The sequence below is a fragment of the Amblyomma maculatum genome, chromosome 4 (genome assembly GCF_055883805.1).
Source record: "Amblyomma maculatum isolate TAMU_Amacu chromosome 4, ASM5588380v1, whole genome shotgun sequence".
In the NCBI taxonomy this organism is placed as follows: domain Eukaryota; kingdom Metazoa; phylum Arthropoda; class Arachnida; order Ixodida; family Ixodidae; genus Amblyomma; species Amblyomma maculatum.
The window spans coordinates 45,418,553-45,438,010 of NC_139347.1; the positions used below are offsets into that span (position 1 = coordinate 45,418,553).

A 19,458-nucleotide genomic window follows, 5' to 3' on the forward strand; every position below is an offset into this window, starting at 1 on the left:
TGTTTGATTAAATTAGTGTTTGACATTGCAATTCGTTTTTTCCATTTTTCTCAAAATGAAAATTTTGCCTACCCTTCTATTTTGCGGGTGGCATTGTGGCTCTCCTACTCCTTAGATTGTAATGATTTTTATTTTTACTGGCTCGTGAGTGTTAAAGGAACACAATAAAGCTATTATACAAGGTCTCAACTGCATGAAAAATTTTTAAACATACGAAGATGTAGAAAGGGGGTGGTTGCACTTGTGAAGCTGAAACTTAAAACTTCCATAACATTGGCTTGTAGTAAGGCAGGAGCACAAAACTTGTTTTATTGTGTTCCTTAGACATTCAGGAACAGATCCATGTGCATTTTAGCAATTTCCCTTCAGTAGATATTTTTACAAGCTTCCCGCAAGTCTGCAACAGCAAAGTTGCTGTAACTACTCAGCAAATTTATGTAGAAGAAAACTAACAACATATTTGAAACCAGCACAAGAATTTACATAAACCCTGCAAATTTCATACTGACAGGACAAATATTAAGAAAATTTTGCTCAAGACCCATGTCCCCCCTTAACAAACTGGATCTGCACAATATGTTGACCTACCCGCTGCCAAAGCTGGCAAATCGCTGGGCAGGCTGGGTGCCTGTTTGCTGTTATTTCTGAAGTTGAACTTGGTGCTCCATGCGTACTTGATGGACATTATTATTGTGTACTGTCAACTTATGGCAGCGCTTCATAATGTTGCTGAAATAATGCTGTTTTCTTTTCCTCAGTAGTTGTTGAAAACGAGTGGTAAGGGAGGCTGTTTCATGCTCACTGTGCATGGCATCGAATGGGCAAACCACCTAATGAGCATTTTTGAAGCAAAAATTTGCACCATAATGGTCTTTCAATACTTATTCTGCCATGTCAACAGAGATCTGCGTTCGGATGGGCCCAGCTCATTGTAAGCTAGACACAGAGTGACACAGAGTGACACAAAAGACACAAGAAGCTGGACTAATCATAATTTAGAAATGATTGTCAGCTTCTTATCAATGTCTGGCAAAGACTTGAAACCAAGCGAAGAATGATACCAATTCAGTTTGTAGTAACATGGTATGTGATACTGCTGTGAACACAGACTAAAAAGGAGCAAGGGGGGAGCTCGTTAATGCCTAATTAAAGTACTTGCAGAGAAAACAATGCTCAGTCAGCAAGCAGGCATCACATGCAGAGTTCTTGCACTTCTCATTTCTTGCAGTGTGGATTTGCACAAGAGCATGGAAGGCCTTTGATAAGTAAGGCCTCATGGGCACAGCAATGGTCCTTGCAAGAAAAAAAGCAACCAGGCACATGCGCATGCATACAAACACGCAAAGCACTTACAGTGCGTCCAGCTGGCCCGTGTGGCACATCGGTTTTGAGGGCCACCACGGAAGACGCAGCTCCCACCTTGGGAGTCCGACTCGATATGAGCTCATTGGTCACCTTCTTGAAGTCCACTTGTAACTTTTCTATCACCGGCTGCAAAGATGCTATCGTCTGTGAAAACAGGGAGAAACAATTCCGATTCAAGCATCACATTTACGTTTGCTGCACATACCTTATTACTACTTAGACAGTTGCTTGTCCATTACAAAATGTTTACACATTACCATAATGAGAGGTGTGTGAATATTCGATAATCTCCAATGATCGATCAAATAGCACAGTATACGATATTCGATTCGATCCGAATGCTTGGTATTTGGAGTATTCACCTTGCAACTGTGTTTCTAAAATGCTTGATTTATGCAGTTTGGTTTCGAGTACAGCGTAGACAGAGGTACCACGCTATAAGCAAGACTTTAGTTTTAGGTATAATACATGCCTTATTAATCAGTGAACGAAAAGCAGGCCACTACGTCAGCTGCATGCTTAGACTACATTTAGCATACCCCACACAGGCCTAGTCGCGCTAACCTCCATAGTCTTTTAAATTCTTTCATTTCCACAAAAAATGCGAGGTGACTCGAAACGAGACCTTTTGGTTGAAAACCAAGCCTGGTGGTGAGGTTTACAGAATGTTTAGTGCACCGTAGTGGTAGCCCACGACATCGTACCTCTACTTTGCTTCGGTGGCACCGTTCTGTTACTGCGAAAATATCGCCTCTCGCTAATTGTTCGGCGTACATTACAGGAAGCTAGCCGAGTGCCTGTTTCTGCAGCACCGTCATTTCATGGTTCGTCGCAATGTGCGAAATGTGGTACTGCCGTTGTGTGACCAAACTCGAACGAAGACACAATCACAACGAGCGTTTTGCTCACATTATGAGCGTAAGAAAATATTAGAAGCAAAGAGCGTTCACAGCGAGAAAAAGTGGCGCAACTCAGATGCATAGAAAGGAGAAACGTAAAGGAACGACACACAATCTTACGCAAGACAGGAGTAACGCGTGGAGACTGAAGGAGAAAGGAAACAAATGGTATGTGCGCGGAATATGCACTTGTGTTGCGCCCTAAACCCGTGTTGCGTGTTGCAATGTGCTGTGTCACGCAGGGAAGTGCACCACTTGCTGTTCTGCGCTGTCACCAAGCAGATTTTAAAACCGCACTAAACAGGTATTTCGTTTTGTGCAACCGCATAATAAGCGGTATGACTTTACATTGAGTCCTACGGGGGACAGACCAATGGCCGGCAAAAGCTGCATTATAACCGATCTGAAAGTGAACTCCACTGAGCTACTGCTGTGGGGAACGCTGTGGGCTGCAGCAAAGAGAACTTGCCCACTCGGCATGCAGAACAGCTTGTGTTCTTGCATGAGAACATTTAGATTTCAGTGTGCTGGGCTTTTAAATAAAACCTCAATGCGATATGCGATGGTTTTGTGTGTCAAGAAAATAAATGTTTTAAAGAAACCTACTGTGTTATTCAGCCTCTTTCTGGCATCAGAAGTACTGCTTGTTGACTACTGATCCAAGGATGCAAGTTTGATCTCAGCTGCGGTGGCACGTTTTGATAACGGTGAAGCACAAGGCGACCGTGTACTGTGTGATGCCAGTGCACGTTATAGAACCCCAGGTGGTAGAAATTTCCAGACCACTCCACTATGGCGTCCGTGATAACCAAAATTGGTTTGCAACGTTAAACTCCATAAATTCCATAATAAAACAGCAAGCAACAGCAACGGCAGTTGTCCACTGCATGCAGCATTTCTCGGCATATCAAGCTTCGCCAGCGCTTCCCACTAACAGTGCCCGTGTCCTGCAACTTGAGGCGTCGTCAATCTCTTGTCACTGTTTCTGTCACACCACCATTTGCATTTGCCAAAAATTATGAATTTGCTCTCCACAATCACAGAAATTGCACTCACAAATCAGATTCACTTTGCTTACTCATCGCGGAAGAGGGCTGGTGGTGTTGGCTATTTTGAAGACTGAAAACATTAAACATTTTTCACAAACATGAGTACATTTCAAGGTGGAGGTCTTGCCATGCCACTTCCCGCTTTGCCTTCCTCCACACGCAGTGGGATGTAGCGAGAGGTATGCTCAGCGCATTCTCAAAATAAATTTTGCCTGCCTGAGCCCAATATTTTTTTGTGTGCTGTATTCTGTTAATCCGAAAACCTGATTATTTTGAATACTCTTTGCCATCCCAATAGCTTCGAATTAACATTTTTTAAGTCAAACTTGCTTAATGCAATACTAAGAAACTAGAGCTACACCTCACCTGCTTCACTTCTTCCCGCTCCTTGTCCGTTTTACACTTGGATAACTTCTCAAGTAGCAGCTGAAAAAGAAAAAAAAAAACTGTGAACGCAATTCATTTAAAACAAACAAAAAAAAAAAAAAAAAAAAAACATACAGAATGTCCGAAGCTCACAGGCTGCACCTACCTTGTACTGCTGGAGGTGCTTTTCTAAAAGTTTTTGCCTTTGACTTTGTACTTCTACTTTCTTTTTGATTACCTCCTGAAAACAAAAAGGTATGACTGTTACTTTCAGCAAAAGCAAGGAAATGTGATGTTCAGTAGTGCTTGAATCCGGGAAGAATTTCTCACTAAATTCACCAGAGTCACTAGATTCAAATGCATACCTTGGTTCCATCTAGCAACTGGGCATCCTCGGCGCATTAAGTGAGATTATGCAAAGTTCGCTGCTCGAGGGTCTACTTAAAAGGAATATGAACACTAAACTTTTATGACATTTTTTTGTTAATGATGCGTAAGACATTCCTGTAGATGGATACGAAGTGGTTTTCGCCTACGAAACAGATGGCTGTGACGTCACAATCAAATCTAGGTCACATGTGGCATGAAAAAAACAGCTATATAATTGCTGAGACTTTGCTTGTTGCGATTCCTGCTAATGATGCAAGCCGGCTTTAGCATTGTAATGAATTCTAATGACAGAGGAAGAATTATACCGGATTTTTTTTTTTTCACCCCTCATGCGACGTAGACGTCACAGCTAGCGCTTGTGGTATAGAGAGGGGGACGGTCTTCCGCCCCGCTCCTACTCCGCAGGTGCAACGTTCTCGCTAGCGACCCGCGGAGGGAACAAAGGGACAAAGGATGGAGACGACACATAGTTAATACTCGAATGCTATTTATTGCACTTGCAAATAATACAGAGCATGCCGGCTAGCTATACATCAACAAGGTTTTCCTTGGAAGGGCAAGGCTACGTAAGAAGGGCTTTTGACTCACCGGCTGGGGAATGGGGGTGCGACTTCGGCGGCGGACATTTGCACGCGCCGTGAATATGGCGGCCGGGATCTCCCGTGCGCGCCGCATTCTTCGGACAAAGCCGTACCACGGCGTTTGCCGCGGGAGGCGGCGAGAGCGTGCGGTATTTACCGGTCGCTTCGCCGTTGGGAACCAGAAGATGAGCGGTCGTGCACGACGGGTCCTCCCGTGTGCGCAGCGTACTCCGCGCACGCTATCCCCCGGCATTTGCCGGGAGAGGCGGCGGGAGACGACCGCTCTCGCTGCCGGCTGGATCCAGAATCTCTCTCTCGTCTTCTCGCGGGAACCCGTGTAGACGTCTTGGCGGCGCTCCCATCGCTGGTCTCCTTCCCCCAAGGGGAGGTATTTACCTCCTCTCCCAGCCGGCGCTACCATGAAGCTCGTTGGGGTGGTGGTGGACGGTCGCGGCGAAGGGGGGAGGAAACTGGTTTTCCACATCCCTCCCTCCTTAAATGTTCACCTATGGTTCTCTCCTTGGACGCCATCCGCGAGGTAAACACCAGGCTTAGCAGGGCGATCCAAACGTTGGTGTCACCGTGGTGTCATCCGACGAGCAGCAAGGTGAAGGGGCCCCCGCTGTCCATCGGCAGGTCCCAGAAGCCAGCGTGACGGGAGGGTGTTGTTCCCGCTGGCGCGCCTTTGTTGGCAGGTAGGGGTTGGCCTCCTCTCCCGTCAAGCCGGACTGGTTCCGTGAGACTCCGAGCTTCGGTGATTCACGGCCGCAGGGCAGCAGGCAGGAACGTAAACAATGGCAGCAGGTCCAGGCGGCTTCACTTGATATCTGCACAACCCTCCGGATCTCCAAAAAGGTTGAATAAGTTGAGCAAAATGACCATTTGGTAAAATGCGGGCCAATGCGAGCGCCAAACAATTTTATACGGCACCGCACTGCGTTCCGTTAATCCCAACGAATCACGGGCATCCGCGGTTCGTTTGCCGGCATAATAATCTGGTTCCACAAAATTTCCGATTCTCCTTCTCAGCCCAAAAATACCAAGTTCATTTGAACGAAGTTAGCTTTCTCTAATTCAGCGAGATGTTCGGCTACAGCGAGGTCAATATAAAACAAGCAAACCGCATTTGCGCATGCTGTATGCCACGGTTAGCCTGTCCTCCGATGTGCGACAGGCAGCTCCCAAAAAGAGCCTTAAGCCTACTCGCTCTAGCGCTAAGGACAATAGCTAGAACACAGCGCCGCGAGGATGTACATCTCCGCCAAGGAACCCAGGGTGGCCCTACTCGCTCGCTGCCATCCAAAGGCAACTTCTGAGCGAACGGCGCCCACCGCGTCCAGCGGTGTCGGAGCGCCCCGGTGCTTTCCGGCAATCACGGCTGCAATACCAGTCAGCCGATTGCGGCACCTGGCTCCCAGAGCCAAAGAGACAGAAGAGGAAATATTTACAACTATATACAAGAAAAGTAGGGCCACCGTCCCGGCTGAGGCACTCACTCGCTTCCGGCGTGCTGTTCTCCGTGGACGGCTCGGTCTCGTGCTCCACGTACGGACCTCGTGGCTGTACCTCTCAAAGGCCTCGGAAGTCGGCACACACAAACACACACGCACACACACACAAATAAAAATGCTCCACACACATAAACACACGCACACATACACACACAAATACACGCACGACCATTTGTTCTCGCTGCAACTCCTCCCACCTCGCCGTCAGGAAAGCATATTAGCCTTGCTAGCATAGCGATGTCGGGTCAGGCCTAATATTAAAAGTCCGGGCAGGCACTCCACGCCGCGAACTGACTATCGCCCTTTGTCCCTAGGGATGGGTAAGTAGCTCAAGTGCTTCTGCACGAGAGAACCACGTTGAGGCGCCATTGTAGCGATATGAGGGGGGGACACGGTCTTCCGCCCCGCTCCTACTCCGCAGGTGCAGCGTCCTCGCTAGCGACCCGCGGAGGGAACAAAGGGACAAAGGACGGGGACGACACAGCGGTAATACTCGAATGCTATTTATTGCACTTGCAAATAATACAGAGCATGCCGGCTAGCTATACATCAACAAGGTTTTCCTTGGAAGGGCAAGGCTACGTAAGAAGGGCTTTTGACTCACCGGCTGGGGAATGGGGGTGCGACTTCGGCGGCGGACATTTGCACGCGCCGTGAATATGGCGGCCGGGATCTCCCGTGCGCGCCGCATTCTTCGGACAAAGCCGTACCACGGCGTTTGCCGCGGGAGGCGGCGAGAGCGTGCGGTATTTACCGGTCGCTTCGCCGTTGGGAACCAGAAGATGAGCGGTCGTGCACGACGGGTCCTCCCGTGTGCGCAGCGTACTCCGCGCACGCTATCCCCCGGCATTTGCCGGGAGAGGCGGCGGGAGACGACCGCTCTCGCTGCCGGCTGGATCCAGAATCTCTCTCTCGTCTTCTCGCGGGAACCCGTGTAGACGTCTTGGCGGCGCTCCCATCGCTGGTCTCCTTCCCCCAAGGGGAGGTATTTACCTCCTCTCCCAGCCGGCGCTACCATGAAGCTCGTTGGGGTGGTGGTGGACGGTCGCGGCGAAGGGGGGAGGAAACTGGTTTTCCACACGCTTGACGGTTGAAACAAAAAACCAAAACAGGTGAGGAAAGAACTTCGGTTATAAATTATTTAACAGTCGTAGGCGCACATCACATGGTGATCCGTGCACACTAATGTCTCACGCACCATTAAAAAAAAGAAAATTTGGGTGTCTATACATTATTTTACTAAAAGATAACAGGAGAGAAGAAAAATACTCTCTAACCAGGTTCACTGCACTAGACCACAGTTGTCAGTCCCGGGTGGGCTGTGCATTCGCACGCTTTATGCAAGGCAGAGCACCTTGCTCCTCCCTATTTTGCAGTTCAAAAGACTTGAGATGCTTTCAGTAGTACCATTCGTGGTGGTAACGTATCAGGACAGCAATGAGTGATCGTGGACTGCACAAATAATCAAAGAAATTGAAAGCCGACTGCCAAGAGGGAATGCGGGAAGAGTGAAACGACAGCCCGAGTGAGGTTGTTATATGTTTCTGCTTCACTGATTTCCAATAGATCCCGATTTCAGTTGCCCATGAAAGTTTTATGTAAATCAGACAAACTCCATACCAATGACGGTCTCTCAAACATGATATGCATTTGAATTCCTTCACCACCTTAAACACTGCACGCCACGCCGGCCGTACCTGCCGCAAGCTCTGCACCAACAATATGGTGGAATCATTTTTGAGGATCGCTGGCCCAATACCGTGTTGTTGGTAGGAGTGATAAGTGCGATAAAAGCAAGTTTTCGGCATCCACTGCCGGAAGTGTTGCGAACTTGTCTACTTTCAAGGCGCAGCTGAGGCTGCACGTTTTTTTGACATTGCACTCAACAACACGCCACACAAGATGCAATGACGGGACGGGGCTGCACTGATGATGTTGTGCCGTCGGAGGCAACATTCTAGACATAGCTTGCTTTATGTGCTGTTCATGAAAAGCAATTTGGTGCGAAAAGTATGTTACTGAAGTGGGTCAGCTTGATCGTATGTTTCCTGTACTCGCGTGCGCGCCACAGGCGGCAGCATTCGACAAGCTCAGCATGTGGTAGCAGCGGTCAGTGGCTTAACCGCAGTGACGCTGCCCGTGTAAACAAGCCTCAAATCCTTTAGTGCTAATGAAAGCAGCGCAATATCAAATATAAATTGGCATTGTCGAAAGGAGATACAACACATGAAATGGATCGCACTTCATGATAAATCAGCGCGGCGATGAATGGAAAGCCATCTCTCGCAGTAAATCTTTATTCCACTCTTGGTAGCTGCCCGTACAGTTAGTTTCCTGTGCACTTTTGTCTACAGTTACCATTACAATTATAAAATATAACTGAAAGCAGAGGCATTATCACAGTTAACAGTGACATTCATCGGTAATGAGAATTCAGCCTGCAGAAGTGGAGCGCAGTCCTTCGCAGTCACCCTGGCTACTATTGGTGGTTCCAACAGCTTTCACCTAGCAAAATGAATGGTATAGTTTGCTGGTGCGCAATACTAAAACATAAAATAGCGCCAATATGCCAGGCAGCCTCCACGAGCACCGCACAGTACGTGTTGTACACTGCCGCTACCGCAGCACCAATCGCGCAGGCACAGCCCAAGATTGCACCGAGTAAAGCCGGTTTGGACTTTCCTGGCTTGGCTCATATGGGGCGCCACGATCTGAACAAAATGATTCGCACTTCGATGCCCAGGCATCGAACTAAAATGGTCTATACGGTGCTGCTCTTTCCTGATCATTTTTGTGCAGTTTGCAGTGATTGGAGTCATTATTCTTGCAAGATGACAGCTTTCACAATCCCAACATAAATGCATTTCCCGGACTGGTTTGCTCCCCGAGACAGTGACTTGATCAGTACGATGACCACAGTAATGCATGGGTACTGGCCATAAGGGCAAGAATCTCTTTGTGCACTCTGTTATATCGGCCTACATGCACAAAAACTGATGTCATACAGCCCAAAAAAACTGCTTCACTTTCTCAAGGGGCAGCTGAAAAGCCAAATTTTATTTCCTGCAGAACCATTTTGCTATGTTTGCCAAGTAGTCATCCCCATACAAACCTACCCGTACAATGTGTACTCTGTTTTATTGGCCCTAGATTGAGCAAGATAGACAGTAGTAAACTGTGCAATGTATTGATGCCTAATTTTCTCGTACAGTAAAACCTTGGTGATATGAATCCGGTTGGTACGAATTTCAGGATGATCTGAACACGTAAAACTCCCCTGCCAGAGAGCATTGCGTACAATGTGCAGGATTTTGGATGTTCTAAACACCTTCCGTGGCACTACGGATGATACAAACCCGCAAACCCCGACCACAGCCTTGTGCACTACACACTGCCCACATATCATTGCCTCTGTGACTGCCAGCCGCGCTGTACAGTTTCCGGCAGCCATATTTTGCCGCTGTACTCGCAGTTGCGTGTTGCACTTTGCACACCACCTGAAGTTAGTGGCGGCGCGCGGGCAGTAAATCGACTATGCCGTGATTGCCAGTCATGCCATGGACTGTGAACAGTTGGTGAAGGCGCACGCGGCAGGCATGCATAATGCACGGAGATAGCTGATCTCCTGTCGTGCTGTACGTGTCGCCATAGGCGCGCAGCCTGCACATCACCGATGACATGATCCTCTCTAGCACTGCATGCGCAGCGATTGGTGATCTGTGGCCATAAAATGTATTTACTCCTGAAATTAATCCACTCGCATAATTTACCCACTACGTACTTTTTCAGCTGAGAATTTGGAAAGAAAAAGCGTTAGTTGTCAGTGCATTCACCCGTTTCAAGCCATTGGCGCCATCGCAGTTCACAACATATTTCTTGGCACAGATAATACTGTGTTTATATTTCGACATTAACTCCTGTGGAGGGCGAGGACAGGAGAACTTGGCAGAGTGCCAGTGCCCTTCACTGCAGAGCTGGCTTGGCTAGTTCGACTGTGCAAGTCTGGTTATCAGCACATTCAAAACCATCAGAATGTGTGATAGCAGCAAACACACTTTGAAGTGAACCATGCTAAAAACTGGTGTCACATCGCTCACGCCTGACCTCGTGCTTTCGCAGATGATTGCTGAATAGAAGGGTGAACGACTCTTGAAAGAGAGAGAGAGAGAAAAAAAAAAAAACAAGGTCTAGTCTTTACTTTCTTCTTCCCATGTAATGACCGTCCCCTCAAATTGAAATCAATTTTTCTTGAAAAAAAAAAAAGTGGGTTCTTTGAGCGAGCAAGTTCGGTAAATCTGCTCGGCCATAACAGATCTGCATGAATGCCTTTCCCATGGTTCTGCGCACTGACTTTTAAATTTTCAGGATACGAAATTTTTTCAAAACCTCGGGAGATTCATATCCCCGAGATTTTACTGTACAAGATGGGCTCACCCGGGGTATTTCAGTTATGGCAATAACGGGTAAAAAGAAAAAAGCTAACAGAAGAAACCTTTTGGGGCTATTTCTGGTGCCGCAAACTGCAGTCACATTGATGGCCTTTCAGATTGCATAAACAGTAATTTCTAATGGCTTCTTATGTGCATGCACTCTTGCCATCTGAGCATGCAGAGGTGTGAAACAAGTAGGAACTGAAAATCAAAATTTTTCGCAACTGTTTGCAAATCCGACGAGCATGACCAATTTGTGACTATATCTGCTGGAGCATTCCCTTGCAGAGGAGGGTAAAATCATTCAGAGGGGTTTATGTACTTTATGGCTTTAATCGTGGTGATGACAGTGACTTTGACTACAATGTTTACAAATACACAAATAAAAAAATAAATAAAGAAAGAAGAAGTCCATGATAATGTGTTGCCACACAACAGTTTCCAGATATTGGACACATTCATAGTTCAAGGAAGCACATTTTGCTTTTGTGCTCACCGTCTTCTGCTCCTCTTTGGTGCGTTTAGGCAGCCCCGTGTTAATTACGTTGTTCTTTTTCAGAGCAGCAGGGTTGAACACTGTGCGTGACAGGTTTCCGGCGATGGGGTTGAACACAGCAGACTGCAAGATACAGAGCAGGTCAATTATTCTCAAGACACAGGAAGGAAGGCATTGCTTCAAACAATGACCCTGACATAAATCAGTACCTCAAATGGATTGAAATGAAGTCAACAGCAGAATGTGGACCCCACGTTTCCAGCTAATGTGCTCAGAATCACAATCTGGCAGAGCCGGATAATTTTTCCCTTTTGGTTCAAACATTTAACCATAACACAATTTTGCAGCAATGCTTATATGTCACCCAAAACCACGCCATCCCGACAGATGGTGAATAACATCCTCAGAAAGTGTGAGAAAGAGAGAATAACCTTTATATGAGGGTGTGCTCAGCTTCCAGCTGGGATCTGTACAACTTGAACGCCTCAATAGGCACTTTGCACTGCTCCTTTGAGTCAAATATTCAAAAATATCTTTTCTTTGATGTACTTTTCTCCTTATTTATTTCATTGGCAAGGTTCAACTAGTACAGTCGAACCCCGCAATAACGAAACCGCCGGGGAAGGAAAACCTTTTCGTTGTCGCGAGAATTTCGCTGTCGCGAAAATGGACAAATAAGCACACCCATTACCTTCCATAACCAAGATTTAATTAAAAAAAGTCGCTTATTTTGCTCTGCTTGACATTGCTGTGCAGGAGCTTGACGACTCTGGCTTCGCAGCTTGATAAGCTATGCATAGCTTCGTCGTCGTGGTCGCCGAGAAAAGTCCGGATCACATCGAATGCATCAAGCACATCACGCGAGCTTACTTGCTTACCTTGTGCTTGGTTTTCGCTATCTTTGTTGTCACTCGCCTCATTTCCTTTGCGCACACTGTCGATAATAGCGTCGTCGCTGAATTCCTCGTGCACGATCAAGTCGGCGTCTGCACACAAAAAGTCCTCCAGTTCAACAGCCTCTGGCACCATTGTATCTACACTGCGAAGCGCGTTCCATGCTTCGGTTAGTGGCTGCAGATCGTCACCGCTTGCAGCTTCCGGTTCTGCCAAGGCATGCTGCTGACCAGCTGCGAAACTGGCGTGCCTGAAGCAGTTCTGGACAAGCGTGGCCGAAGTAGCAATCCACGCGCCGGCAAGCATCTCCAGCGCCATGAAGAGGTCAATTTCCGTCGGTCGCTTCATTTCGATGTTTAGCAACATCCGCTGTATGAGCCTTCTTCGGTACGCAGACTTCACACTTTTGATAACCCCCTGATCAAGAGGCTGGATAACGGATGTGCAGTTCGCGGGGAAAAAAATCAAGCGGATGCTCGTCAGGGCAACGTCTTCAATGTGGTGCGTACTGTAGTTGTCCAAAAAAAGGCAGACAGATCTGCCCTGCTTTCGCATGTCCGTATCAAAGGCTTCCAGCCAGCTTGTGAATATTGCGCGCGTCATCCACGCTTTTTGGTTTGCAGTGTACTGGACCGGAAGCTTTCGGTTACGTTTAAAACACCGTGGAGTCTTGCTCCGGCCGATCACGAGGAGGGGACGCTTGTCAGATCCATCCATGTTTGAGCATAAAAGAATGGTGACCCGCTTTTTGCTCAGCTTGCCGCCATGGCATTTTTTTCCTTTCAGGTCTAGCGTTTTTGAAGGCAACATTTCATAGAAGAAGCCCGTTTCGTCCGCATTATAAATTTCGGAGGGCTCGTACTCGTCCATTATGCCTTCGTAACTTTTCTCCATCCAGGAAGATGCTGCTTCAGCATCTACGCTCGCACACTCCCCCGACAACACTTTGGCGACGATGCAGTGCCGCGCTTTAAATCGACTTAGCCATCCGGCACTCGCCTTAAAGTTGTCGTGCCCCAGAATGCACGCGTAGTCAATCGCCTTTTGCTGCAGGAGGCTTCCGGACAAAGGCACCTTGTTCGCTCTCTTGTCCAGGAACCACTGAAATACGGCTTTGTCCACGTCTTCGTAGACTGGCGCTGCCAAAGTCTTGTTCTGAGCGCGCGCGCCGTTCTGGAGTGCCGCCATGATGCCATTCCTTGATTTCAGAATCGTAGAAAGCGAGCTGCACGGGATACCGAACTCCTCCGCAATATCAGTCTTCTTCCTGCCTTTTTCAGCTTCGGCGATAATTGCAGCCTTTTCCTGCAGCGTCAAAAACTTGCGCTTCTTTACAGGAGGCGGCATGTTTCCGACAGTAAAAAAAAAAAAAAACAACAAAAAACACTGTACACAGGCAAGTCGCGAGCGGCACAAGGCGGATGGCGAGATCGGCGAGATAGCGTGGTCGGCGCACTAGCGAAAAGAAAAAAAAAGGAGGTTCCTTGCTCTTCCCCTGTTGGCCGGCGGTGTCGTCACGTGGCGTGAAACGTCACATACATGCGTAGTGGCCAACAGACAGGCTAGCAAAAAGCCGCTTTCAGCGGGCAAAAAAAAAAAAAAAAAAAAAATGCTTTGCTATCATCATCATTACCGACCCAACCGAAAGTAAACAAAAATGGCTGCGCCGGTGCTTGTTGGCAGGTGAAATGAACGGGCTCGACTTGTCGGATGAGTGTGCTGCTGCAGTTTCGCCTATTCTATGTTCCCGACTGGCTGATGTGCCGAAAAAATGTTGCAGATCACTACCTCAAACTTTCGTTAATGCGGGACTGCTTTTTAAAAACCCTTCGCTGTTGAGAGGGGACAAATGCATTGAACCCTATTGGAGTTCGCCGGGGGCGCCAGAATTTTTCGTTGTCGCGAGAATTTCGTTCTTGAGGGCTTTCGTTATAGAGGGGTTCAACTGTACTTTAAAAACTTGGTGTTCAGTTGAAGCAATCTTCACAGCAATCAATGGCTACAGCAACTCACTGGTACACCCTAGTACACTGTCTATACCTATGCAAATTGGCTTTTTTGCATGTTGCAAAAAAATTAAAAAACTATCAATACTAAAGTAAAGGTAGGTAGACATTCTATACATATATATATATATTGTTATGGGGTGGCAAGCCAGTGAAAGAAGACAGAACATGACCGATGGCGATGGTAGATGGCGTTTTAATGAAAGATGGTGGACCTAGCGCGAGCGCGCCTGCAGACGCCATTGTCCGCTCCTTCTTCATCGCCAGTAACAATATATATACATATATATTTTGCCTGCTGCAAAACCCTTATAATGTAAGTTATTATTGATCTCATTTGCACTGACAGTGGCACATTTTATATAAGCAGCCACAAATGCATTTTCTTCTCCAAAATGATCAGGTGGAAAACCCTGAGCTAATTGGCCTGCTCTCAAAATTTGCTCCTTTGTACTCCAATTCCTATACCATATGTATCAATGCTGCCCCTGCACAGTCAAACCTGAGCTAGCAGAGAGCACTTTAGAACACAGCAGACTCGGGAGAGAAGGGGAGTAAACATGAGTGAAGGTATCCTAGTTGAGCCTGTCGAGAGAAAATAGTCATCGAGGGGGGGGGGGAGCAATGCAAAAAAACGATCATCGCTGAAGCCCTGGAGTAACGGAGTCAATTCGTAATGAGAAGGCGAGTGTAGCATGGGGCAGCAATGAGTCAGGGGGGTGGATGAGGTCATCAGGAAGTTTGCGTGGATGGAGTGGCTGCATGTGGCACAGGACAGGGTTGACTAGAGGGTACGGTAAAGGCTGCTATTCTGCAGTGGATGTAGTGAGGCTGATGACATGACGAACTCATGTAAGTGTGCGTTCCCCATCTCTCAGGCCGCTTTATGGGCGCATGCATGCACAAAAACTTACTTTCCCCAGCCGTGCAGCTCACCTTCTCAACAGGAGGTGCTCCTAGCCGCTCCTTGATGTTCCTGGTAGGTGGCGCCTCTGTTGTGGTGGTGGCCCCATTAGTAGGTTGGCTGGCACTGCCACTAGGTGCTGCAGCGGTGGCATCCTGCGCTGTCCCACTGCCGTTTGCTGTGGGTCCAGTGGCTCGGTCCTTGTTGTGCCAGAAGAGCTTGATGAAGCGGTTGTTGAGCACAGCTTCCGTGCATCGATACGCCGCATTGGCTTCAGCATGGTTTGAGAAACGGATTAAGGCTGCCTCGGGGTCTCCATCATAGCACACCTGCAATATGCAATTCACGGCTGCTGCCATTGCTCTGCAACAACTGCAAACAGCAAGAGATGTTGACGCATGTCATGGCTAGAACCGTATTGATCATATTTTTGACCTGCTTGAAGCCTGAATTAATGACGTACCAATGTAGCTTGACTATCGGCAGCGGTGCTGCAGCAAATGCAAATAAGGTCCAAAAAATCGAGCAATCGGACGGGATGTGTGCGGAATTTGGGGTGCTAATATACATTAGTTTGATAGAGCATGTCGCGATGCTGCAACAAAGTTTGAAAAATCAGGGGTCCAAATTTTTGGTCAGTGACCATATTAGCTTAAGGGGGGACGCGACACATTGAAAGCCGAAAAATCGCGAAACAGTCGATTTTTGGAAGGTTATATGTTCTGGTAGTATGTCTTATAAACTACCATTTCTGTAATTATCAATTCCAAACTCGATGTAGAAATCATCATCATCATCACCAGCCTGATTATACCCACTGCAGGGCGAAGGCCTCTCCCATATTTCTCCACTTAACCTGGTTCTATGCTAGCTGCATCCACTTGACCCCTGCGAACTTCTTAATCTCATCCGCCCACCTAACTTTCTGCCGCCCCCTGCTACGCTTTCCTTCCCTTGGAATCCAGTTTGTTACCCTCAGCGACCATCGGTTATCCTCTCTTCGCACTACATGTCCTGCCCATGTCCATTTCTTCTTCTTAATTTCCACTAGAATGTCGGTAACTTGAGTTATTTCTCTGACCCACTCTGCACGCTTTCTATCTCTTAATGTTACCCCTACCATTTTTTGTTCCATAGCCCTCTGGGTTGTCCTCAACTTAAGTAGAACTCTCTTGGCTAGCTAGCCTCCACGTTTCAGCCCCATAGGTGAGTACAGGCAAGATGCAACTGTTGTATACTTTCCTCTTGAGCGATACCGGTAAGCTGCTAGTCATAATCTGCGAGTGCTTGCCAAATGCGCTCCATCCCAATCTTATTCTTCTTGATATTTCTTTTTCATGGTGCGGATCTGCGGTTACTATCTGTCCTAAGTAGACATATTCGCCTACTATTTCCAGTATTTCGCTACCTAATGTAAACTGCTGTTCCTTCCCGAGGCTGTTGAACATTACCTTAGTCTTCTGCATATTGATTTTCAAGCCTACCTTTCTACTTTTTCTGTCTAGGTCATCAATCATTATTTGCAGTTCATCCCCCGAGTTGCTTAGCAAGGCAATGTCATCAGCAAATCGCATATTACTGAGGTATTCTCCATCTACCCTTATCTCTAACTGCTCCCATTCCAAGTCTCTGAATACTTCCTCTAAACAAGCTGTGAATAGTACTGGGGAGATTGTGTCTTCTTGCCTAACACCTTTCTTAATGGGAATTTTGTTGCTTTCTTTATGTAGAACTATGGTTGCTGTGCAGCCACTATATATATCTTCCAGCACTTTCACGTATGGCTCGTCTATCCCCTGATTTCGCAATGCCTGCATCACCGCCGAGGTTTCAACTGAGTCAAATGCTTTTTCGTAATCAATGAATGCTATGTATAAGGGCTGGTTATATTCTGAGCATTTTTCTATCACCTGATTGATGGTATGGATATGATCGATAGTAGAGTACCGTTTCCGAAACCCTGCTTGATCCTTTGCCTGATTGCAGTCTAAGGTTGTCCTGATTCTATTAGCGATTACCTTAGTAAATACCTTATACGTAACAGACAGTAAGCTGATTGGTCTGTAATTTTCAAGGTCCTTAGAGTCCCCTTTCTTGTGAATGAGGATAATGTTTGCATTCTTCCATGCTTCCGGTACCGTCGATGACACCAGGCACTGCGTATACAGGGTGGCCAGTTTTTCTAGCACGATATCCCCCCCGTCCTTCAGCAAATCTGTAGTTATCTGATCCTCTGCAGCTGATTTCCCCCTTTTCATAGTTTCTAGTGCTTTCTTGACCTCGTCCTTCGTCACTGGTGGAATGTCTGACTGTTTTTCCCTACCGCCAATCTCATTACGGTCCTGACTACTTTGGCTACCGTAGAGATCTCTATAGAACTCCTCGGCTACTTTGACTATCTTGTCCATATTAGTGATGACGTTGCCCGCCTTGTCCCTTATCGCATACATCTGGTTTTTGCCTATGCCCAATTTCTTCTTTACCGCTTTAAGGCTTCCCCCGTTCTTTACAGCATGCTCAATTTTCTCCATGTTATACTTCCTTATATCAGCCACCTTGTGCTTATTGATTAGCTTTGATATCTCGGCCAATTCGATCTGGTCTGTTGGATTGGAAGCTTTCATACTCTGCCATTTCTTAATCAAATCTTTCGTCTCCTTGGACAGCTTACCGGCATCCTCTCTAACTATCCTACCACCTACTTCTACCGCGCACTCAGTAATGATATCTCTGAAATTATTGTTCATTGCCTCTAGGGTAATGTCGCCATCCTCAGTTAGAACTGAATACCTATTCTTTAGCGAGATCCTGAACTCTTCTGCCCTCCCCCTCAGCGCTAATTCGTTGATGGGTTTCTTTCTTACTAATCTATTGCGTTCCTTCTTCAGATTTAGGCTAATTCGGGACCTCACCATCCTGTGGTCACTACATCGAACTTTCCCGATTACCTCTACATCCTGCACAATGGCGGGGGTTGAACACATTATGAAGTCGATTTCATTTTTAGTCTCTCCGTTAGGACTTTTCCATGTCCATTTCCGGTTCTTCCGTTTGCTGAAGAAGGTATTCATGATTCGTAAGTTATTGCGCTCTACAAACTCAACTAGTAACTCCCCCCTGCTGTTCCTAGAACCAATGCCATAGTCACCTACTGCCTTGTCTCCTGCCTGTTTTTTCCCTACCTTGGCATTGAAGTCGCCCATTAGTACAGTATACTGCGTCTTTACTTTTCGCATTGCCGATTCTACATCTTCATAGAAGCTTTCAACTGCCTGGTCATCATAACTACATGTAGGTGCATAGGCCTGTACAACCTTCAGTTTATACCGCTTATTAAGCCTAATTACGATGCCTGCAACCCTCTCATTAATACTATAGAATTCATCTATATTACCCGCTATATACTTATTGACAAGGAAACCTACCCCTAGTTGTCGCCTGTCTGGTAAACCTCGATAACACAGTACATGCCCATCCTTCAGAACAGTATATGCCTCATTCGGCCTCCTAACCTCACTAAGCCCTATGACATCCCATTTCATGCCCTCTAGTTCCTCTAACAGCACTGCTAAACTAGCTTCACTAGCATTAAACGTTGCCAGGGTCAGTTTCCAATGGCGGCCTGTCCAGCGGAGCCAGGCTTTCTTAGCACCCCCTGCTGCGTCACAGGTCTGACCGCCGCCGTGGTCAGTTGTTCCGCAGCCGCTGGTGACTGAGGGCCGGGGTTTTATGGAGCTTATCATAGGAGGTTGTGGCCAATTACTGCACCAGGGTGGCCAACTCCTGTTCTGGTGAGGGAGTGCGTTGCCGGAGGTGTTTACCAGCATCAGGTCGCACCCCAAACCTGTATATGCAATTCCATCGACACGCGGATTTTTTTTTTTTTTTTGTCATCCGGTGGAGAATTGCGCGGCACCGGGATTTGAACCCCGGTCCTCTTGCATGCGAGGCGGATGTTCTACCGCTACGCCACCGCTGCACCATAGAACCACCGCTGACGTAGAAATACTCGAAATTAATTATTTAACAAGCAGCAAGCAAGTGCCGAAACTTCCCAAACTTCGCGTGCGCGCCATTCCTCTCCCGCCGAACTGAGCGCCGCCATCTAGGTCTTCTTTTGTTTGTGAATTCTTGCGCTTTCTTCTGCCACCCTCGGCGGCGGCGGCGCGGTCGAGGCGTGGCTTGCTTCCGATTGGGAGCCTCTTGGCGGATTTCAAGTTTCCCGCACTCAAATTCAAGGCTGTGATTGGGCAAAGTGCACGCTCCGCGAGAACGCGGGGGATCGGGCGACTACTATTGACTGCTGCGGCCGCTGACGCGTCGGTCTCCGCCGGCTACCTCCCCGCGTCGTCTGCTCCAGCTCTTTGCTTGCTGTCGTTGTTGGCTGTCTTTGTACTTCGTGCGTTCTGTTCGCCTTTCGCGATTTTTGCAATCGCCTGATTTACGATCTCTCGTCGTGCCCTCTGAACGGTTTCGTGAAACGTGTTAAACGTTGCGTGGTCGCTCACGATGCCTCGAGATGCGACACGCGTTCAGTGCAGACTTGGCTAGCTTTTGTTTTTTTTTC

The 19,458-nt window shown here is 47.4% G+C and overlaps 1 protein-coding gene across 2 annotated transcripts in view; it reads right to left on the bottom strand.

Annotated features, from left to right (window-relative positions):
• Positions 1–19,458, bottom strand: part of swm (Zinc finger protein swm) — a 66,501-nt gene that overhangs the window by 20,174 nt on the left and 26,869 nt on the right. For both annotated transcript variants that reach the window (XM_084601303.1, XM_084601302.1), the window contains 5 exons: positions 14,924–15,220; positions 11,088–11,210; positions 3,846–3,920; positions 3,680–3,739; positions 1,354–1,509 (listed from right to left, as the gene is read on the bottom strand). In XM_084601303.1, the coding sequence (XP_084457429.1) occupies positions 1,354–1,509; positions 3,680–3,739; positions 3,846–3,920; positions 11,088–11,210; positions 14,924–15,220 (711 nt within the window). The remainder of the gene's footprint in view (positions 1–1,353; positions 1,510–3,679; positions 3,740–3,845; positions 3,921–11,087; positions 11,211–14,923; positions 15,221–19,458) is intronic.